The 23,349-nt window shown below is 45.1% G+C and overlaps 1 protein-coding gene across 5 annotated transcripts in view; it reads left to right on the top strand.

Annotated features, from left to right (window-relative positions):
- The window catches only part of TLE4 (TLE family member 4, transcriptional corepressor), a 325,462-nt gene that overhangs the window by 77,103 nt on the left and 225,010 nt on the right, over positions 1–23,349 (top strand). For all 5 annotated transcript variants that reach the window (XM_029616594.1, XM_029616577.1, XM_029616585.1 and 2 more), the window contains exon 5: positions 8,999–9,061. In XM_029616594.1, coding sequence (XP_029472454.1) covers positions 8,999–9,061 — 63 coding nt within the window. The remainder of the gene's footprint in view (positions 1–8,998; positions 9,062–23,349) is intronic.

The raw sequence follows: 23,349 nt of genomic DNA on the forward strand, positions 1-23,349 counted from the left end.
TGGTTTTAGTAATGAGATTTTCAACTTCTAGGGTTAAAACATACTCGAAACTTTCCCCAAGGAGAGTTGATGATTGGTTCCAGATTGGCGTACCATTGGGATACTGACAAGAAGGGAAGACATAGTTTTTCTGTTTTAAGATTGAAAGCAATTGAATAGGAATTAGCAGTTAGGATAGAGGAGGTACAGGTTTGTGAAGGATCTGTAAACCTTCTAACTATGGCAAAAAGAACTTTCAGGTTGTATCCAATTTTATGGATTTTTTTTTTTTTTGAGAAAAATGATCTTTCGTAGCAGTATTGACAATGGATTGAAAAGTGACTGAGCAAAATGATTGTGCATATTTAGATGGCTCTGTGTTTTTCCATCTTCGTTCTGCTTTTCTGAGTAGCTAAGAACATAAGAACATGCCATACTGGTCAGACCAAGGATCCATTAAGCCCAGCATCCTGTTTCCAACAGTGGCCAATCCAGGCCATATGAAGCTGGTGTGTGACAACGTTTTGGGATTTTAGCCAAGGCAAAAAGGTGGATTTCACATGGTTAAGCGACTTAAGTGGAGCTACTTCAGTTGGAGTGGAGTTGAGGAGGGTATCCAATTCCTGTACTGCATCTTGGATATTATGAAAGGATGTCGAGGCTAAGAGGTGAGATTGTGGTAATAAATTTATCAGTATCAATAGGGACCACTGGAGCAGTGTGAAGTTTAGTGTCGGGACTGCACCGGGAAGTTGAAACTTGATGAGAAAATGATCCGACCAGAACACAGGTGTGAAGTTTATGGTTTGAGAAGAGAATGAAAAAATGGATTCATTAACAAAAGATGTTGAGTGTGTGTCCCAGCTTGTGAGTGGGAGCTTTGATCATTTGGGACCATCCAAGAGAAGATAGGATTTGCAGAAAGAGATTATAAGAAAGTGAAAGAGGAGCTGCATCAGCAGAAAGAGATTATAAGAAGGTGAAAGAGGAGCTGCATCAACATGTAAGTAGAAATCACCCAAAATTACCATTTTATTGAGATCAAATTTGGAGAGAAGTAATTGTTCTAAGAAAGGAGAGAGATCAGCAGATAATTTCGGAGGAGCATAAACTAGGCAAATGTCGATATTTAATAAAACAGTGATCATTTCAAGGAGGGAGTTACCATTTCTAAGTTTTGAACCTCAACATGCCATTTTGATTTACGGAGAATGAGAAGTCCCCTGCCATGCTTTTTGGAGCGCGGCTGGGACATAATTTGGGAGGACATAATTTTAAGATAGTGTGATCAGAGCCTAACAACTGTGATTCTGTAAAGCAATAGAAGTCTTAGCTGTTCAGTGTGTATGAAATCATGGATTAAATGAGATTTGCTTTTGACAGATTGAGCATTGAGGAACCTTCTCCTGGGTGGAATTTTTCAAAGGGCTGCAAACCTTTGTCCAGGCGCAACCAGCCTTGGCTGTCCACTTGACTCAAGCTCTGCCAGAAGCACAAGCACTTCTCAGCACCTCTCGAGGATCTCGAGACATGCCTTTCCTATCCAAGATCATCCCGGATGGGGGAGCCAGACACCTCAGAGAAGGAAACAGACTCCCTGGAAGAAGGGGAAATCCCTCAGGGATGGAGCCATATCAGACCATGCTCAGATTCTTCCACAAAAACGAATTACCAGCCCTCGTGTCCCAAACTATGAAGACACTGGGTCTCCCAGGCACGGACCCTACATTGGAACCTAAAAAGAATCCCATGTTGGTGTACCTCCGTAAAGCCTCATGCTATTTTCCTATGTTGGAGCCCATCAAGGAACTGATTGACTTGGAATGGAATGCTCCAGAGGCCAGTTTTAAAGGGGGACGGGCACATATACATGCTACCTTTATGTCGCCTACTAGCAGGTTTAGGAATTTCGCACTATATCTACGCCGATAATATTCAGTTAATACTCCCAATTGACAACACAATTGAGAAAACATTAAACTTAGCCAACATGTACCTAGATATAATAAAACAACTTCTAAAACAAATGGAACTAGTGATCAATATAGAGAACTGAATTCTAACACCTAGAATGAAAAGACATAACTATCATTCAGAACCCAATTACACTCAACAACCAAAAAATACATCTAGCTGAGAAAGTAAGAAACCTAGGAGTGATAATTGACCCAAAACTAAGTATGAAACAACATATATCTCAAAAAGTAAGAGGATATGCCAAACTTATGACTCTCAGAAGATTAAAACCACTACTAACTCCTACCAACTTCCGCTCAGTCTTACAAGCCTTAATCTTTTCCAGTGCCGACTATTGTAATGCCCTCCTACTGGGCCTGCCATACACCACAATAAGACCATTACAGATTCTACACAACACAGTGGCAAGAATTTTAACTGGGAAAAGTAAGAGACCATATCACTGAAACCTTAATAGAATTAAACTGGTTACCCATTGAACAAAGAATACAATACAAAACTTTATGCACCATTCATAAATTAATACACGACAAAAAAGCAGAGTGGCTGAACACAGCCCTCTGCGTACATACCCCCCACAGAAATCGAAGATCAGCAAACAAAGCACTGCTAACTATTCAGTCAGTCAGTCAGTCAGGACGGCCAGATTAACACAAGTAAGGGACAGGGCCCTATCCCTAGCAGGACCTATAATATGGAACACCATGCTGGTGGAAATCAGATTGGAAAGAGACATCAAAACATTCAGAAAAAATTTAAAAACATGGCTATTTAAGCAAGCATACCACAAAGAGAATCGAGAGTAGAACCCAGGAAAATGTTAGTTGCGGTCAGGCAAACTCCCACACACACACACACCTTTCTTCTTAAAGTGTGTCTTCTCTTCTATATTCTAAATTCTTCTTTTTATTTTAAACAACAAAAGAACTAGAGTTAAGTAACACCAATCTTATAGCGGAGTTAGAAAAACTGGATATGACTTATAGCACTCACCAAATAGTATTGATTATGATATGTTACAGTATTTTTGATGGCACCTGTTTAAGAGTTAGAATTCTAGACACTTTATACAACATAGTTTTTGTGCCCTATTGTGAACCGTTGTGATGGCACCCGCTTAACGACGGTATAGAAAAGATTTTAAATAAATAAATATACTCACTGGAAACCACGGCCAAGGAACTTCTATGCTTCCCTAAACTGAACGCTATGATCTGTGGTGTCTCAAAAAGCACCACAATCCCTGTGGAGGGAGGAGTGGCACTGAAGGATGGCCAAGACAGAAGGTTGGAAGCCATCCTTAAGCAGTCCTTTGATGTCTCAGCAATGACGCTACAAATTGCCTCCTGCTGTGCCTTGGTGGCATGTTCCTGTTTGATCCTTTCCAGAGACGCTACCATGCCCGGAGAAATGATGGAACCTGCAGTCTCCTTCCTCACCGATGCTACTGCTGACCTTGTAGGCACATCAACCAGGGATGTTGCTGCTGCAGTGGCGGCCAGAAGACAATAATGGCTCCGAAACTGGTCGGCTGACGCAACTTCCAAGGCGAATCTCACAAAAATGCCTTTTAAAGGATCTCTTCTGTTCGGAAGCGAACTGGAGAAGTTAGCCAACAAATGGGGTGAATCCCCAGTATCCCGATTACCTGAAGACAGGAACAAAAGAACATATCAGCGCTCCTTCCCCCGAAGAACCAAGGGTATAGAGGATTGCAGCATTTTAAACCTTACAGGAACACACAGTCCCAAGCACCTCGTACTTCAGGAAGGTTTCAGTCCTTTTGGAACAAGCACAGTAAGAGAGGAGCAAGCTCAGGAGCAGGCTCCGGCCGTGCCCCACAATGAGAAGATGCAGACCCATCCACAGGAAGAAGACATAGGGGGCAGACTTACCCTCTTCTACCAAAGATGGGTCGAAGTAATATCGGACAAGTGGGTCCTAACTATCATTCAAGAGAGGTACACTCTGGAATTCCAAAGCACCCCCCCAGACAAATTTGAGATCACCGTGCCACTCCCACTCTGAGACTGGCAGTGGAAACCACGCTAGCAAGACTACTCAGCCTGAAGGCAATAAATCCGGTGCCTACTTCTCAACAAATTCCATCTATTCCATCTATTTTATCATTCTCAAGAAAGAAGGAACATTCCGACCCATCCTGGACCTCAAGACCGTCAACCGTTACCTGAAGGTATCACACTTCCTCATGGAAACCTATGCTCCGTTATAATGGCAGTGCAACAGGGAGAATTCTTAACTTCCCTGGACTTCACTTCCTTCACATCCCGGTCCATCAGGACCACCAGTGCTTCCTGTGCTTTGCAATACTAGGCAATCCTTACCAATTTCGAGTGCTACCCATCGGACTAGCCACCCCTCCCAGAACCTTCACCAAAATTATGGTGGTAGTAGCGGCTGCACTGAGGAAAGAAGGAGTTCTGGTACATCCTTACTTGGACGATTGGCTGATCAGAGCAAAGTCTCCAGAAGAGAGTCGCCACGCTACCACCAGAGTCAAGAACTTACTACAAGAACTCGGGTGGGTCGTGAACACAGCCAAGAGCTGCCTACAGCCCTCCCAGTCACTAGAATACCTGGGAGTCTGGTTTGAAACCAAGCTGGACAAGGTCTACCTTCCCCCTCCAAGGAGAAGGAAACTGATGGGTTAACTGCGAAACCTGTTGAACTCGGTTCGACCCAAGGTATGGGACTACCTTCAAGTCCTCGGCCTCATGACCTCAACTCTGGAAGTTCCGTGGGCAAGGGCCCATATGCGACCACTACAACGCTCCCTTTTGTCACGATGGAACCCAGTGTCCCAGAACTATTCAATTTGCCTCCAGCTACCAACAGAGGTTCGGCATCAGCTTCAATGATGGCTACAAGAACACCTAAGCAGAGGCGTAAACCTATCCGCACCAAAGTGGATCTTGCTCACCACGGACGCAAGTCTGCGAGGGTGGGGAGCCCACTGTCAGGAACTAACAGCCCAGGGACAATAGAACATAAACCACCTGGAAGCGCGAGCGGTCAGGCTAGCCTGCCTGCGATTCAGCCACAGACTCCGAGGCAAATCTGTCAGTCATGTCGGACAATGCCACAACCGTGGCCTACATCAACTACCAGGGAGGAACCAGGAGCCAGCAGGTGTCTCTGGAAATAGACCCTTTCATGGAGTGGGCAGAAACAAACCTGCAAGGGATTTTGGCCTCCCACATCGCGGGAAAAGACAACATCTCAGCGGATTATCTCAGCAGAGAGAGCCTAGACCTGGGGGGATGGTCACTGGCAGACACAGCCTTCCAGATGATAGTGAATCGATGGGGTCCCCTAGGCATGGACCTCCAAGCAACTCGTCACAATGCCCAAGTCCCCAGATTCTTCAGCCGCAGATGAGATCCACAGTCTCAAGGAATAGATGCTCTCGTTCAGAACTGGCCAGAGGAAGATCTGCTGTATGCCTTCCCACCCTGGCCGCTACTGGGCAGGGTCATTCACAAGATAGAACACCACAGGGGACTAGTCCTACTAGTCGCCCCGGATTGGCCAAGAAGGCCATGATGTGCGGACATGCGAAGACTATATTGGCAGGGAATCCTCTGCGTCTACCACCATACATGGATCTTCTTCTGCAGGGACCGATCTCCCACAAAACCCGGCTCTATTCTCTCTTACGGTTTGGCCCTTGAGAGGACTAACCTAAAGAAGCGCGGCTACTCGAAAGACGTAATTGACACCCTGCTCAGAACACGCAAGTTCTCCACATCTCTGTCTTACATACGGATCTGGAGAGTATTTGAAGCCTGGTGTGAAGACCAGGCCCTCCTTCCGAGGACAGCCAAGATTCCCACAATCCTAGAATTCCTACAGGACGGCATGCAGAAGGGGTTGTCTCTCAACTCCCTCAAGGTTCAAGTAGCTGCACTGGCCTGTTTCAGGTCCGAAGCGGACGGCATGAGACTATCAACTCATCCTGATGTGTCTCGCTTCCTGAAAGGACTTAAACAACTGTGGCCAGTGCCTCTATGGAACCTCAACCTAGTACTAGACTTCCTAGCAGGGGAGCCTTCAGACCAACAAGCTACGCCTCTTGACCTTAAAGACTGCATTCTTGATCGCAATATGCTCAGCTCGGCGCATCTCTGAACTTCAAGCATTATCCTGTCAAGAACCGTTCCTCAGGTTCACCCCAGGCACCATACAGCTGTGTACGGTACCATCCTTCCTTCCGAAAATGTTTTCCAGTTCCATATGAACCAGACCATATCCTTATCACCAGATGAACACAGAGATTCGGAAGACTCACGCCTCCTTCGCCACCTGAATGTCTGCAGAATCCTAGTCCGATACCTCAAGAGATTGGAATCCTTGCGCAAAACTGATCACCTGTTCATTCTTCACAGCGGAAAGAAACAAGGGGAAGCGGCATTGCGGGCGACTATAGTCCGCTGGATCAAAGAAGTCATTAATGCTGCCTACATAGAAGCAGGAAAACCACTACCTCTGCAGGTCAAGGCACATTCTACAAGGGCACAGGCAGTCTCCTGGGCTGAAACCAAGCTGCTTTCACCAGCCGAGATCTGTCAGGCAGCAACATGGTCCTTCCTACACACCTTCTCCAGATTCTACCGCATGGATGTCCAGGCCAGGGAGGATACAGCCTTTGCAAGGGCAGCACTAAGTGGACCACGGGCAGCCTCCCACCCGGTAGGGGAGTAGCTTTTGTACATCCCATTGGTCCTGAGTCCATCTGGCTACACGCTTGGAAATGGAGAAATTACTTACCTGATAATTTCGTTTTCCTTAGTGTAGACAGATGGACTCAGCATCCCACCCACGTCTGCTCCAGCAAAGGAGAACATCAGATATCAATCTCGAGACTGTATAGGTAAGCCTTGGCCTACCTTTATGTAAAGACACCCGCAGTTACCTAGGTGTCTGCGTTTGTTTCAGTGCACCGGTGGTCTCCAGTGCCAAAAGATTTATATATATATAATCTGTTGAACCTGTTCAAAGTTAATCAAGTATCAAGCAACATATATCCACACTGGCTTTTCGAAGAGAATATTGAAGAGCTAAGCATGCACGGGTATATGTAGGCTGACGTCAGCTTTGAAATCTGACTCAGTCTCCCATCTGCTATCAGGAGAGCACAATACCCATTGGTCCTGGGTCCATCTGTCTACACTAAGGAAAACAAAATTATCAGGTAAGTAATTTCTCCATTCTTTTAATTGTGATTGTGGCCAACTCGGTCGCACTAGGTGCCTCTCCGTTCATCAGCTTGATCAGCGCGCGCCCCCCCCCCCCCCCAACCCCAGCAGAACTGCGCTCAGTGTAATTACAGTCCCCACAGCAGCACTGCTTACCCCCTCAAGTTTCTTTTCCAAACAGGAAACCTGTGGGAAGCAGGGACTGGGAGGTAGAACTGCCACAAAGGGACGGTGAGCACATGCTGTGACCTTGTTGCTAGTTTCTTACTGTGGAAAGCAGTGCCCTGCACATCTCTTGGGGGGGGGGGGGGGGGGGCGGCGGCGGAGGCACTGATTAACTGGGCAACTGATAGTTAGCAAGGAGCTAAAGTGGAAGCAAGAGGCGCATGAGTCGGGTTCTGTCATTTCTGAGGGATGTTATACATAATGCAGCTGCTGCTGCCCTACTCGCCGATTAACTAGGAAATGGAATTCAGCAACAGTTTACTGATAGCTGGTGCGTTGCACGATGCACCAGCTGTGACCGCGCACAGATTTTGTTTTGAGGTGTAGCCTGTGCATAGGTTTGAGGGGAGAATGCTTTTTTGTCTCTGGTAATGATTTTGCAAGCAACAAAATTCTACCCTATGAGGAACTGATCCTGTCCAGAAGCTATTTTTAGGATGTCTTCAGGGTTATTTTGCAGTGGCTTCCTCTTTCCCTTTCTGAGCAAAATGTTTCAAGTTTGGTGTATGACTTGCGGCTTGTGACATATTTATGGTGGTGCACTGAAGGCACTAGCTGTAGTGGAATGCAAACCTCAGGCTGGTTTATTTGTTGCTGACAGGCAGGAGTAAGATTGGGCTTGTTTAGTGATGCTGGCTCCTGAAAGAAGTATCCAGAATACTGAAGAAGTTTTGCCAGTGGTGTTTTTTGGAGGAATGGTGGGGCAGGGAGGAGAGGTAAATAAAACAGATCCGATGTCTAAATCGTAGAATATCTGTACATAAGTTAAGCTGCAACCTTATATTTACACACTGTTTTGTGTTGGAGCTTGCTTATAAAAGTCTTGTCATTTCCTAATAAATGCAAAAAAGCAACAAAAAAAAAAAAGTCTGAGGGAATGGGGGAATATTTTTTTTTTACCCCCAAAAATCTTAATTTGGGTTTTTCAAAAATACTTACAAATATCAGATGTTTGAGTCCTTGTTTCAGGTTAACAAGAAGATATAACAGCTCCAGGCCAAGTTGGTATAAGCCAACAAGTCTTGGTTGGTACATTGGACAAACCAAAAAACTGTCAAAACCCTGGACTAGGAACGTGAACTTGTGTGTACAGGAAAAGCACAGCTTAAGACAAAATGTACAGAGAGGCATGGAACAAACCCTTCCCCCCCCCCCAAGACTGCATAATTCATAATTTAAATATCTTTAATCACATTCAGTGATGCAAAATATAGCACTGCGGGAATAGCATCCATTGCTCCTGAAGTTGGAGAACGTTCCAACCGTTGTCCAACAGTGACACCTGCTGCCTGATATGACCTGTATTGGGTTCTGGAGGAAGCCATGTTCTGTGCCTCTCTGCCAGAGGACTGGTACTGTAATGACTAAGGCTCCAGTTGTAAAAGTGGTTGTGGGAGTTGGGGATCTCGGGGTAACACTGAATGAAACCTCAGTGCTGCTGCCCCAGTAGGAAGTAGATTCCGATGGAACTAGAAGAGCAAAGGAACGAGATGAAACAGACTGCTCAAAGAAAGCATTGATACTTGGAGAAATGCACAATACAATCATTGATTTGTTTTTTGGTTTCAAATATTTTCTTTTTTTTTTTTTTTTTTGTGCAGGCAGAAATTGTCAAGAGGCTTAACGCTATCTGCGCTCAAGTCATTCCTTTCCTATCCCAAGAGGTAAGGGGGCAGCATCTGAAACGTTTGAAATGGCATGTATGGTTCGGGGGCTTTGTGAACCTATAATGTCCGCTGTTAACAAATCAATCTCAAAATGCTTTTTTTTTTTTTTTTTGTGCTCCCCCCAACTCCTCCCCCCCCCCCCCCCCCCCCCAGCCTTCTCCATCCCCCTGGTGCTGTTCTCATTCCAGCTTCAACGCCTTATTAAAATGCAGCAGAATATAATTTAGACGCACTTTATGTAATGGAGAAATGTTCTATGCACCAAGCCAAAATGCAATTGTTAAAATGTTTTTCCTGTCAGGTACAATGCAGTGTTGCTCAGAATTATGACTGTTTGTCAAAATGGCGCTTAATAGGATGGATTGAAAAATTGCTAGACAGGCAAAGTTGTTCTGCATTCCTGATGATAGTTTTGTTTTGTTTTTTTTTTTAAAGTTGGCAGAAATGTGCAGTAGGCATATCTAATGGAGATGCTTCAGAAAGTAAACAAACTAATGCAGCTTTTGGCCAGCTGGGGTTATTTTTTTTTTTTATTGCTCATTATTACCTTATTAAGTGTTTTTATATTGTCTGTGCTCTGGGAGGGGGGAGGAATGTTCAGCGGATGTAATGGCTGTTAAGTTAGCTTTTCTCTTGAGTACCAGTATTTCTTGGAATTACACCGCACTGGCAAGAGCTTTGCCTGCACAGGGTGAGCCCTTGAGTGTTTTTGAGAGGGGAGGTCAGAGAGGGCAGCCATGATCCCTTTGTTACCATCAGCAAAGGTGCTTTGCCAGCAGTGTTTTGGGCCCTGTTTTGGGGGATGGGGAGAGCACTGTGATCCTCGGGGAGGGATGCCGTTTAGAGTGGGTGTACTGGAAAGCTAAATTATACTGCACTGATTTATTCTAGTCTTATTAAAAGCTGTGTTGGAAAAGTTTAGCTTAAACGCACAACCTGTATTTTGGTGTCACTACAACTTTTGCACCAATCTATAGTTAAGGGTTGTGTCAGTGGCGCAAACTGGAAACGGTTCAGGGCTCTCCGTCCCATGTTCCAGTTTTTCAGTGCTGCCGGCTTTTTTTAGTTTTGGAAAGCTGTTTTTAAATTTGCTAGGTTGAGAGAGAGGGGGGGGGGAGGGGGAGGCTGGGTGCACGTAACTCAGGTAACCAAGTGATTCTGTGAACACCAGCCCATCGGGGTTGACAAGCCCCATGCCAGATATTTTTGGAAGCCTTATTCCGCGCCCCCCCAACAGCCCAAGGTTAAGATGAGTTTCTGTATTCATTAACATTTTTGGCCACCCAGTGCTGCAGTCTCTCATCTAGTGAGCAATGTGCAATTGTAGGAGGCTCGCAAGGGTGAGGCTGTAATTAGTGTGGGAGCTGGTGGTTAACTGGATGCTGAAGGAGCTCACTACATGCCAAGTCCAGATTGCTGCTGGATGTGCTCTGGGTGCACTGCTCATAACTTTGCAGCTGGAATTATAAAAACCTAAAGGGAAAAAAAGCTGTATTCATCTTGATTCTGTAGGGGATTTTTTGTTTTTTTCTCTTGCTGAGTGTACTGTAGTAATTGTGCAAAGTTAAAAAAAAAAAAATAAAAAAAATAAAAATGTACACACTTTTTTTTTTTTAGGGTGATTTTCAAAGCCATTTCCGTGCCATGCTTTACCTGCAGGTAAAGGCTTTAAAAATTGTCCTTACTCCCCCCCCCCCCCCCCCCCCCCCATGTGCAGGTAAACTTCCACAGTTAGTGCCACTAGACGTGCAGCTACCCACACTCAGGACAAGGGGAGGGGGTTTGCACTCATGCACAATGCTTTTGTAAATTCATAAATATCAGTTTTCCTCAGGGGGGGAAAACTACTCACACAAAGTAGCAGGTGTAAGTGTGTACTGGTAGTTTTTTCTGGGATAAGTTTCAAAGGGGAAGTACACGTGCTCTTTCCCTTCGAGAATTTGTGTAAAATGTCCGTGGCTAAAAATGACCTGCAGACTTTGCACCAGTTTGGGCAGTTATGAAATTCTTCCCTTTAATGACATAAAAATAGAATATGTTATGACTTGCTTGTAGTCTCTCAAAAACTCCTCTTTCTTTATAAACAAGTTCCTTTACCTGACAGTACTTGAGCGTGTACCCAAGATTAAGCATTTTAAATCGTGCCTGGTCACTTTTCTTGGGCAGGGCTAAGGGTGTGTGAAAATTTCTGTAGACCTAAGTTTGCAAATTATTCTTGCTAATACCAAGCATAACATTTGTACTTGTGCTTATTCTAATTTTAAACAAATGCTAGGTGTGGGGTTTTTTTTTTCCTTTTTTGTATGTTTGTTTATATTTACCAGTTAAAGAAAAATCATTGAGCTATTTTTAATATACTGTGTTTGTAACTTAAATCTTACTCCTGAGGGGAGATATCTTGTATTTAAAGTCCTTGACATCTTCTCCTGCTTGGTCACACTCATCCCATATGAAATAAGCAAATTGGCTCATTGGCATGTGGCTCCCCATCAGAACCCCATTTAGACATTTCATCATGTAATTGAAGAGTGGACATAGGGGAAGGTTAATTATTTAAAATATATGAGCAAGGCCAATCAGAGAGGAGAGGGGCAGGAGGGGGCCTCCAGTTTAGATAGGTTGAATTTTTTTGGCATTGGATAACTTCTTTGAGGTCTCTGTTGGACTAAAGACCTCAAAAGCTGGAAGTGGCCCGTGCATTTCTGGATCTTTTAAGGGCCTAGAAAGACCCATCATTTTTTTTTTCTAAAAGAGCATAACACACATTGGCACATAAGAAAATAGACATAGTGGGATAGATTTTAAAAGCCCTGCGCTTAAATCCTGCTGGATTTACGCGCACAGGGCACTCTCACGCCAGCGTGCTTATTTTGCATAGGCCGCCGGCGCGCGCAAAGCCCCGGGATGCGCGCAAGGCCTGGGGCTTGCTAAAATGGGCGTGTCTGCGGTCTGGGGGTGTGTCTGCAGTCCGGGGGGCGTGTCTGCGGTCCAGGGGGGTGGCCGAGTGCACCGACACAGCGGCCTGTGTTGGGGCCTGGCTAGCCGGCGCGCGCAAGTTACGCCAGCGGCAGGCCTAACTCCATCGAACAAGGTAGGGGGGGATTTAGGAAGGGCTGGGGGGGGGGGGTGGGTTAGATAGGGGAAGGGAGGGAAAGGTGGGGGGGGGGTTACAAAAAAAAAAGTTCTCTCCGAGGCCGCTCCAATTTCGGAGTGGCCTCGGAGGGAACGGAGGCAGGCTGCGTGGCTCGGCAAAATCGGCAGCCTGTGCGCGCGCCGACCCCGGATTTTAAAAGATACGCACGGCTACGCGCTGTTTTTTAAAACGTACCCCAGTGGGTGCAATAGACCCAAGAAACAGGCAAGCTGATATTTATATGTTTCTAAGGAGTACTGCTGTTTTGAAAAATTTGTTTCCCTGAAAGCTTACTTGAGTTAAAGGTTGGCTATGGAGAAGTTGGGAAAGCAGTCAATATATGGAAACACTTTAGAGAAAAGCTATATTTCTATAACCGTGCATGGCTGATAAGAAACAGGCTGACTTTAAACAGTGTAAGAATACAGTTCTACAAACCTTTCACACAATTGCATGTTTTTATGTTTATCTTAGCAAACTACATAGGACCTTATTTAAACCAGTGTGGGATTACATTGCATTGTGGTCATTCGTGGACATACAGTACAAGCATGTTATACAAAATGGCAACAGATACGGACTGAAAAGCCCATCGATTCTCCCCATTCCTGATGCAGTACTACAGTGCTTACCCAGTCCTAGGTTTTACCCTCACATTTTCTCACCTGAGGATATTCTGTGCTTACTGTAACTGTACTTTCCTGAATTCTGCTTTTGTTTTAGTCTCTGCCACTTGAGCTTACAATGGGCTGGAAAACTCCAGCAGGTTACTCGGGCACCGAGGATTTGCTGCCTGGCACCTGCCCTGGTGCGAGTGTCCACCGAGGGCAGGCCGATGAAACCCATTAACTCTGCAACTGGGCCTGGGCAGGGAAAGGCCCATTGCTGCTGAGAAGGAGGGGGGAGGGGAAGGAAGAGAACAGTTGGAGAGGGAAGAAGATAAAACACTGGAGGGAAGTGGAGAGCAAATGTTTAGTTTATTAATTTATTACTCGCTATCTCCAAGTACAGACCAAAGTGAGTTACAATAAAAGCATACATAAAATGTAAAATGCAGTAACAAGTAAAAAAGACATTAAAATAAATAAATATATACAGAAATGACTAGTGCTCACTGTCATCCGGGAAGGTATTAATCTTAATTGCTGAAGCCAAATGCTTCACAGAACAAATATGCTTTTAGCATTTTTTTTTTAAACGGCTTCTGTCAGACAGGAGACGCAATGGTTCTGGGAGCGCATTCCACGCTTATAGGACCTGCTATAGAGCATGCACGTTCAAGTACCTCAACCAGGTGAGCAAGCTTAAGTGATGGAACCTCCAACAGTCCTTTGTTGGCTGACATACGTGCTCTAACTGGCTTGGATATTCTCAGTATGAAATTCAAACAAATTGGGTTAATCTCAAAGATTAATTTATGCATCAATAGGAGAACTTTATATTTCACAGGCCTGAAAATGGGTAGCTAGTGTAGATCAGCCAACATGAGTCTGTGATATGATTACGAATTCCTGTTTCAGTCAAAAGTCGTGCCACACTGTTTGAGACAATTACAAATTGTCTCAAACAGTGTGGCACGACTTTTGACTTTTGAGACAATTACAAATTGTCTCAAAGTGTAAGCAGGAAGACCCAACAACAGCGAGTTATAATCTATTGGTGGAAAAATTAAAGCTTGCAATGTAGTATGGAAGTCAGCAGGATCTAATAGCGGTTTCAGTCTCTGCAATAGGTATTTATTTTATTTTATTTAAAAACTCTTCTATACAGTCGTTGAATTGGATAACCATCGCAATGGTTTACAAAAAGGCACGATAATGAAAAAATATGAGTGGTATAGATTACAGATTAACCATGTGCCATCATAGAACGGTAACAATTTAGTATAAAAAACTGTGTGTGTAAGTTAAGCTTGTTTGTTAGGAACATATTAGGCGGTTTTAATTTAACATTAAAATGCATCTGTAGGTATAATTTAATATAAGATGACTTAATAGATGTTCTGACTTGGCATTGTATTGATAAGTTGGTATCTCTCATAATTCTTAGATTTTGTTTGACTGATTTAATTGGGATTTGAAGACCATCAAAGGCAATAGCTGATGGATACTGTCTGGAAGAGAATCATGTTAGAATAATTTTCTGTTGTGGGCACAGTAAGAAGCAGTTGATTGTGAAACAGCCATTGTTTAATAGAAGACAGAAATTTCACAGTTGATGTCCAGGATGCTGTATTTGGGGGAAAAAAATTTGTATGTCATCTGTATAAAATTTATAAGCTACCCCAGGGATGGCCAGCAACTAACAGAGGGGTTGGATAAATATTTTTCTCCTAGGACAAGCAGGATGATAGTCCTCACATATGGGTGACGTCAGATGGAGCTCGGCACGGAAAACTTGTTAAAGTTTCTAGAACTTTGACTGGCACACTGAGCATGCCCAGCATGCCCTAACTCACGCGTCCCATGCAGGGTCCCTCTTCAGTCTTTTTTTTTTTTCCAATGGAGCTTTCATCTCTTGGTGTTGGAGCTCATGCTCTTCTCTTCTGGAAAACTTTCCACTGTGGGATTTTTTTTGTCCCTTTTCCTGCACCAGGTCCTTCTCTGTTCCTCCAGCCTTAGTCAGTCCCTGCGAGGCAGTAAGCTTTTTTTTTTTTTTTTATTTTTCTTTTCAGTCTGTTCCTGCAGTGGTAGTGCTTCGGTGCCTGCCGGTCATCGACTGTTTTGCAGCTGTCATTATGGCGTCGGGTTTTCACAGGTGCCCCCAGTGTCCCCGGATTATGTCCATCACAGATCCACATAATGTGTGAATCCTTTGCCTGGGGTGTCCTTTTTACAATCAAATGACCACCAAAGGCCAGCGTGCCCGCCTTGATAATATAGCAAAGCTGTTTGGCTCGAAGAAACCTGAGCCTTTTATGTCTGCGTCAGTGTCTTCGATACCGAGGGATCAGGAGGAACAGATGGACACTGATCTCTCACATTGGCCTCTCCACTGGTGCTGCTAGAAGAGGGGTGTAGGGGATTGGGTATCCTCCAGGTCAAGGATGTCTGCATCTTCGACTTCTACTTCGGTGCTGGGGAAAGACCGGCCAAGCACAGAGGGAAATCTCATAAACATTGCCATTGGTCTCCGGCGCACGGAACTGGGCTCGGGTTGGCACTGGTTCTTGCAGTGATAACCCCCGAAGCATCCCCACGGCAAGGAGGATATACCCTCCATAGATGCTGGGGGTCCCAGGCACCCACCTATCCTGGAGTTGGGCACTGACCTCCTTTGTGGCTCCGAGGAGGATCAGGCCACTCCTCCTCCTCCATCCCAGCTGGTCCTGGCATCCTGCAGCCTTCGAGGAGGAGTTAGAGTGCAGGGTACAGCTGGCCGTTGATTGAGCCCTACAGGGTATTGAGCTGGTGCTGCCACTGGGGCCGATGCCTGCTGTGTCCCTGCTGGAACCGCTGTTGGATCGCTTCGTTATTCTCCTGAGTATGCCCGTGGGGCACAGTCGCTTTCTCAGCCTGATGCGGTCCTCGTTCATGGCTTCTTCAATGAGGAAAGTCCATCGGGGCAGCGGCATGGTTGTGCCCCATGGCCAGTGTTGTCGGGTCCACCTGCGGGTCATCGGGGCCATTGATCGGTGCCTAGGCCTTGGGATGGGGGCAGAACACCTGGGCCTTCGTCCGCAGCAGCTTTTAGTGAGGAAAACACCCCTTATGACCCCTGGGGGATGATGCCACCTCCAACTCCTCTTCAGAGGATTCTGATGACCTCCACTTGGACCCATCTCCTCTGGAGAAATGTCGGAAGTCCCTGCCCAAGGACTTAACCTTTGCAGGGTTTGTTCAGACGATGGCGGGGGCTATTCTATTCCAACTGCTGATGGAAGATTTATGTATTTATTTACCGGTTTTCGTATGGCATATCATATCGGTTTACAAGTACCTCAAAAACAAGAGAGAAAGTACATTAAACGAGGGGCATGCAAGGGGGAGGGGCGGGTAGGGGGATAAGCAGAGCTTAAAGCAAAGCGATACAATGTGGTTAATCACTAGAGGAAGTGATTAAGAGAGATACATTAATTTACAAGATACATTATTATTTACAATTAGGAGGATTAAGACTAGACATTGCAATTATTATTTACATGTAGAGGAAGCCACTATATGGTTGTTGGGTGGCGGTTAGATTGGGGGGGAGGAGGAAGATGATACCAGACATAAAATGCTGGAGATTCTCCAGTTTGTGGATTCTCCGAAGGATATTGTGGCTGTCCCAGTTCACAAAATCCTCATGGAGGAGTAGTGCAACAGTCAGCCGGTCTCAGCGCAGCAAATGTTGCAACTATTGGGCCATATGGCTACAACAGTCCATGTTACTCTTAGAGGCGTGCTTACACATGTACAGAGCCCAATGGACCCTGACGTCCCAATGGCGGCGAGACACCCAGAGCTTCCAGATGTACATCCGGGTTACTCATCCCTCTGGAACTCCTTGTCATGGTGGGGAAGTCCCTCTCCAACTTGGTGCGGGGAGTGATGTTTCAATCTCCCCCTCCCCAAATTGTTCTCACTACAGATGCATCCAAGTTGGGGTGGGGCACCCATGTGGAAGGGCTCCACACCCAGGGCAGGTGGTCCGCCCAGGGAACACAGTGCCAAATCAACTACCTGGAGCTATGGGCGATCATACTGTCTCTGGGCCTTCAGGGATCAGCTAGCCAACAAGGTAGTTCTGATCCAGACCATCAACCAGGTGGTGATGTGATACATCAACAAACAGGGGGGCACAAGATTGTTCTTTCTGTGCCAGGTAGCAGTCCAGATTTGGTCTTGGGCCCTATCCTAGGGGATGGTGCTCCAAGCCACGTATCTGGCGGGAACGGAGAACATGGTAGCAGTCTGCTTAAGTCGAACTTTCAGGCCCCACGAGTGGTCCCTAAACCAAGCAGTGGCAGATCGGATCTTTTGCCTCTGGGATCTCCCAGGTATGGATCTATTTGCATACCCCAGCAATGGGAAGGTGGCCCAATTCTGCTCCCTTTATAGGGGGGAACTGCTTACCGGCCTTGGATGTTTTCTGCCTGTGATTGGAGCCAAGGCCTCTGTACGCATATCCTCAGATTCCTCTGATGAAGACTGTCCTGAAGCTTCGTCAGGATCAGGGGACTATGATCTTCATAGCCCCTCATTGGCAGAGGCAAATCCTGGTTCCAGCTTCTACAGGATCTCTCCCGGGAATGGATCAGCCTGGGGACATCCCCAGATCTCATCCCTCAGGATCAGGGCAGGCTGCGGCATCCCAACCTCTGGGCCCTGTGGCTCATGGCCTGGATGTTGAGAGGTTAATTCTGCACTTTTGACCTTTCTGAGGATGTGTTTCAGGTCCTTGTGGCTTCCAGGAAGCCTTCCACTAAGAAGTCTCATGGGCTGATGAAGTGGAGGAGCTTTTCCATGTGGTATGGGCAACGTGGCCTAGACCCCCCTTCTCTTGCTCCACTCCAAAACTGCTTGATTACCTCCTGCTGGACTGAAAACCAACTCTGTTAGGGTGCATTTGAGTATGATTGGTGCCCATCACCATGGTGTGAATGGCTTGCCCATCTCTGTCCAACCTTTAGTGGGTCAGTTTATGCATGGGCTGCTTCAGTTGAAACCTCTCCTGAGGGGCCCCCTGCTGTGTCCTGGGACCTCCAATGTGGTTTTGGATCAGCTGATGAAAGCTCCTTTCAAACTGCTGAGGTCCTGCGACCTGAAGTACCTGACCTGGGAGGTCTTACTTTTGCTGGCGCTCACTTCAGCACGCCGAGTTGGTGAGCTTCAGGCGTTAGTAAACTACCCACCGTACACAGTTTTTTCAAGATTGTGTGGTTCTTTGCACGCACCCTAAGTTCCTTCCCAAGGAACTTCCACCTTAATCAGTCATCATGTCTACCTTCTTTCCTAAGCCTCACTCACACCAGGGCGAGCGGGCTCTGCACAGTTTGTATTACAAAAGGGCCTTGGCCTTCTATCTGGAGCTGACAGAAGGACATAGGCAGTCCATGCAACTCTCTTTCTCCTTGGACAATAATAGATTTGGGAGTTGCTGTTGCCAAGCAAATTCTGTCCAATTGGCTGGAAGATTGCATCTCCTTCTGCTGTTCTCAGGTGGGACTGCAGCTTGAGGGCCATGTCAAGGTTCACTCTGTCAGAGCCATGGCAATGTCGGCAGCCCACTTGTGTGCAGTTCCTCTGGAGATTTGCAAGGCTGCAACACGGAGGTGTCTTCACACATTTGCCTCTTAATATTGCCTGGATAGGGATGGTCGGCGCAACAGTAGTTTCGGCTAGTCCGTCCTCTGGAATGTCTTTCAACTGTAAAACCCAACTCTTCCTGCCTAGGGCCCTTTTTTTGGGTTCAGGCTGTCTCCCTATGTTACCAGCAGCACCAGTGTTGTGCCCATTGGCACCTGGTTGGGTGACTATTGGTTCCTTTATTGGGAACAGACTGCAGCTAGGGATTCACCCATATGCGAGAACTATCATCCTGCTTGTCCTAGGAAAACCCTGTTACAGGTAAGCAACTCTGCTTTCTCCTAGGACAACAGGATGTTAGTCCTCACAAAACCTGCCCGCCACCTTGCGGGCAGGTTTGGGTTTTTTTTGTAATTTTGTGTTACGAGACTGAAGAGGCACCCCATGTGGATGCATGGATTAGGGCATGCTCAGCATGCCAGTCAAAGTTTTTTGGAAACTTTGACACAAGTTTTCAGTGCTAGGCTCCATCTGATGATGTCACCCACATGTGAGGACTAACATCCTGCTGTCCTAGGAAAACACCTGTTACAGGTAAGCAACTGCTTAAAAAATCTTTTTTAAAAATGCGACCGATAAGGCTGAAGCCTGTGAAATTCCAGTAGGAGTATGATACCATGAAGTGGTGTTAGTGATAATTTGTACTTGCTGTTGATGATCTTCAAGATAAGAAGTAAACCAAGAGTACTGTGCGCCTCTGGCCGATAGCACCAAGTTGAGAGTTTGTCGTGGGCTGGAAGCAAGAGCTATCACCAGCAGGGAGAGATTTAATCCGCAAAGGATGGTTGCTTCACAGGTACGCCGATGTTATCGCAGCAGAAACTCTTCTTCACTGGCATAGTACAAGGCAGTCATGTCAAAAAAACAACACAAAAATAAACAAAATAAGCATAAAGTAGTTCAAAAAGTTAAGGCGAAAAATCAGTCTTCTATAAGTTCTTGGTTGGTGTCCAAGTTTGTTTATATATTTTTTCACACCAGCTATTACATTTATCCACCACTTTCTCTACTAAGAAACATTTTTGTTACTCCAGAGACGCTCCCGCCGAAACCATATCCCTTGATCACTTGTAGAACTCTTTCCATTGAAAAATGTTTGCTGCTTGTGCATTATTAATACCTTTGAGGTATTTGAATGCTTCTATTGTAGTCCCTTCTTTCTTCTAGGTGATACATATTTAAGGATTTATAAACCCAATGAAATTATATTTCGGTACAGAGATTGCACAATTTTGGTAGCCTTCCTCTGAAATGCCTCTAACCTGATAAGACCTTCAAGATCGGATTCCATACTGCAGATGAGGTCTCACCAGTGGCTTATATAGAAGCATTATCAGCTCAGATTTTTTTTTTTTTTTTTTTTAAATTAGGAATACCTGTCCTTGTACAGCATAGCATTCTTCAGCCCACACCGCTGTCTTGCGGCAGTGCATTCCTATCTTAAGGTAACCAGATAATATCATCCCAAGATCTTTCCAGTTTGGTGCACATCAGTATATCGCCCTCCATCAAGTACTGCTGTCTTCGACTTCTTTACCCCAAATGTATGGCTACACTTTTTTTTTCTTTTTTTATACTTTATTGATATTTTTTTAAATACACAGAAAAGACACAGAGTTTAATCACAAAGCAATAAAAGGACAAAGTTCTTTTTGCCCAAAGAGGCACAATTTAGGAAGTATGATGTAACCAGTCTCTTTAGCCAAGGGCTTGACAAATCCCAGCTGCCAGGTTGCCATGGCACTTAGAAGTTTCACCATTGCATTTGGCACCTAGCAAGGGGCTGGTGGCAGCATCTGTGCTGTGCTTCTGCCCATCCAGTTGGAGCCTATGTGGCTGGCACAGCCACAGGGCAGGAATACAGGAAAGAAGAGATCCATGCAACCTCTGTTTTTACAGCCCTGCACAGAGCTGCCACTGCCTCCCATGTTCTGAAGCACAAGAGAGACACCTGGCCTGTTAACCCCTCAGGCTACATCTGCAGTGTTTAGGTAGAAGGGCTGGGGGGGGGGGGGGGGGGGGGTGACCAGGGGATCAAGAGAGCTGCTGCCTCTGGGAAAGGAAGGAATTTCTGGAGTAGCTTGGAGAGAGGTCAGTGAGGGGGAAGGGCAGCATTTTTGGAGAGACATTCCCCCTCCCGCCCATGCCTTGTTCAGAAGTGATTGCCCACAGGAACCACTTCTAGCTCCTAGATCCAAAGAAAACGTTTCAAGCCCTGTTGTAGCTCACCATAAAAGAGAAAGCAAACCAGGAATTACTGCCAAGGTCACCACAAAAGTAAATAGTGATGTCCTTTGCAATTAAATGTCTAATCAACCAGTATTGGAAGAGAGCATCAAGGAAGAGAATTAAGGGAAGGAATTGTCAAAACTTAAAGAAATATTCTGAAGATCAAAGAAAATCTGCCTAGCCCCCAATATCTAAATAGGCATTTACCTTAGGAAACAAACTTGCACCCTTCCTGATAAAACCACTCTGTTCTGTGCAAGAAATTGCTTATGCCTGAACTGGATTGCTGTAGAGATATCGGGGGACAATGAATAGATTTTTAAGCCCAAACATGTCTCCAACAGAATTTTTTTTTTTAAACAAATGTTGACAAAAACAAAAATATATATAAAGTGATACTTTTATTAGAGTAATTTAGAAATTTCTTGACCAACTTACCTTTTGGACTTATAAAACAAGAGGGTAGGTTGTCTAAAAATGCCGTTTGGGCAACAATAATATGGATTAGACACCAATGTAGTCCAAGTGAGTGGAGACGTAAAATTCATACAAATACCCGACTCAGGCCGAGTTTAGCCACGGTTGGGGCTGTGTGGTGATGTTCTCTCTTTATATATCAGAAAACTCTCTTAGGGTAAATACATCAATTAACTAACAGTCTGGTAGTTCTGATGGTAGTGCAGATATGCGTCTCCGCTCAGGTACAGCAAGGACTACGCGTATGAATTTTACGTCTCCACTCAAATAAAAGTTTACACTTGGACTACATTGGTGTCTAACTTTCCTTTTGGACAGGTAGTAAATCTTTGCTATTGGAGACAGCTGATGCCAGATATTCCAAGACTTCATGGGATTTTTTTTAACATTTTTTTGTGGTTATTTAAGCAATATTACACTTTAAAATTTAATATTAAAAAAAAATTTGTTACATAGCTTTTCATTGATTCAAACTATATTAGATCACTCCTAATTTTTTTTTTTTTTATGCATCTTCATCTAGACCCCTCACCCTGTTCCAGGTCTTTATATCATCTGCTAAAAGGCAAACCTTTCCTGTCAGTACCTCTGCGACAATAGTTCTCAAACTTTTTCCCGTCAGGACACACCTGGCTGACAATGCTCACATGTGTGACACACTGCTCATTATAATCCATGGCAGAAATAATAATAGAAAAAAAATACTGGGCCATTTTTTTTTTTTTTTATTATTGTTAAGAATGACAGAAGGGCAAGATAAGTATTCTTTCTGAACAGAAATTACATAAATAATAAACCTCCCATACCAGAACAGCACCAACTTCCCACACTCAAATAGTAATCACCTTTAAAAAAAAAAAAAAAAAAAAGGTAGCACTGAAAATATTACACCAGGCCTTAGAAATCCAGTACTCCTGTTAGGAAATGGAACAAGCCAGGCTGCTATAGAGCCCTACACAGAAACAACTTGCCAGCAAAATTCCGCACCTCAGTCACATGTGCAGACCCTCACCTAACAAAGAATAAAGAGACCATAAAGCATAAATAGAAACATGCAGACCAAAACTGAACTGGAAACGGCAATAAGTCAGAGACTGACTGCAGCGCAGCAAAGGAAAAGAGAAACAGCACCAGTCCTCAAAACAAATCAAGAAATATAAAATCAATAGCAGTAAAACCATATTAACAAAAAGAATAGATTTCAAAAACAGCTGATGAATGGAATATCCAATAATCAAAAACTCATATAAAAAATTTCCATACACCAATAAAATATTTCAAAACAGCAGACACAAAAACCCAATAATTAAAAATAAGGAATAAAAAAAAAACCATGCTCTGCTCGCCATACCTGGAAACATTAGATTTCCGGGTGCCCCAAGATTGTTGTGAATTAGGAAAGTGGGGGGTGTTGCTTACAACTTTTCTCCTCTGTCTCACATAGGCTCTCAATCACATGCTGTCTCTCTTACTTAGTGTAGGCACTGAATTGCACAGTTACACACATGCTCTTTCTCTTATACGCACAGAGGTAGATTTTCAAAGGGTTACGCGCGTAATATACACACGTAACCCTTTAAAACCTATCCCTGCATGTCCCGGGGCTTTGAAAAAGGGACAGGTCTGGGGGTGGTCCCGAGTCCTCTGGCACAATGGCTGTGCCGGGGGGCTGGCACACCGGCAGCCGGCCGGCGCGCGCAAGTTACGCCTGCCACAGGCGTAATTCCTGCAATAAAGGTAGGGGGGGAGATTTAGATAGGGCAGGGGGGGTGGGGAGCGAAAAGAAAGTTCCCTCCGATTTTGGAGCGGCCTTGGAGGGAACAGGGAAAGCCATGTGGCCTCCCCTAGGGCTTGGCGTGCACAAGTGTGCATCCCCTTGCGTGACCCCGGATTTTATAACACGCGCGCGGCAGCGCACACATGTTATAAAATCGGGTGTACATTTGTGCGTGCTGGGTAGCGTGCACAAATGTACCCCCCTGCGCGTAAGATTAAAAATCTGCCCCACAGGCTCCTAATCATACATACATGTGCTCTTTCACACATACAGGTTCAATCACACAGATCAGGCTTTCAATCATTCACTTACATGCTTTCTCTCTCTCTCTTTCTCCCTCACACACACATACACACGCTCTCTTGCTCGTTCTCCTGCC

This window comes from Rhinatrema bivittatum, chromosome 1 (genome assembly GCF_901001135.1).
Source record: "Rhinatrema bivittatum chromosome 1, aRhiBiv1.1, whole genome shotgun sequence".
Taxonomy (NCBI): domain Eukaryota; kingdom Metazoa; phylum Chordata; class Amphibia; order Gymnophiona; family Rhinatrematidae; genus Rhinatrema; species Rhinatrema bivittatum.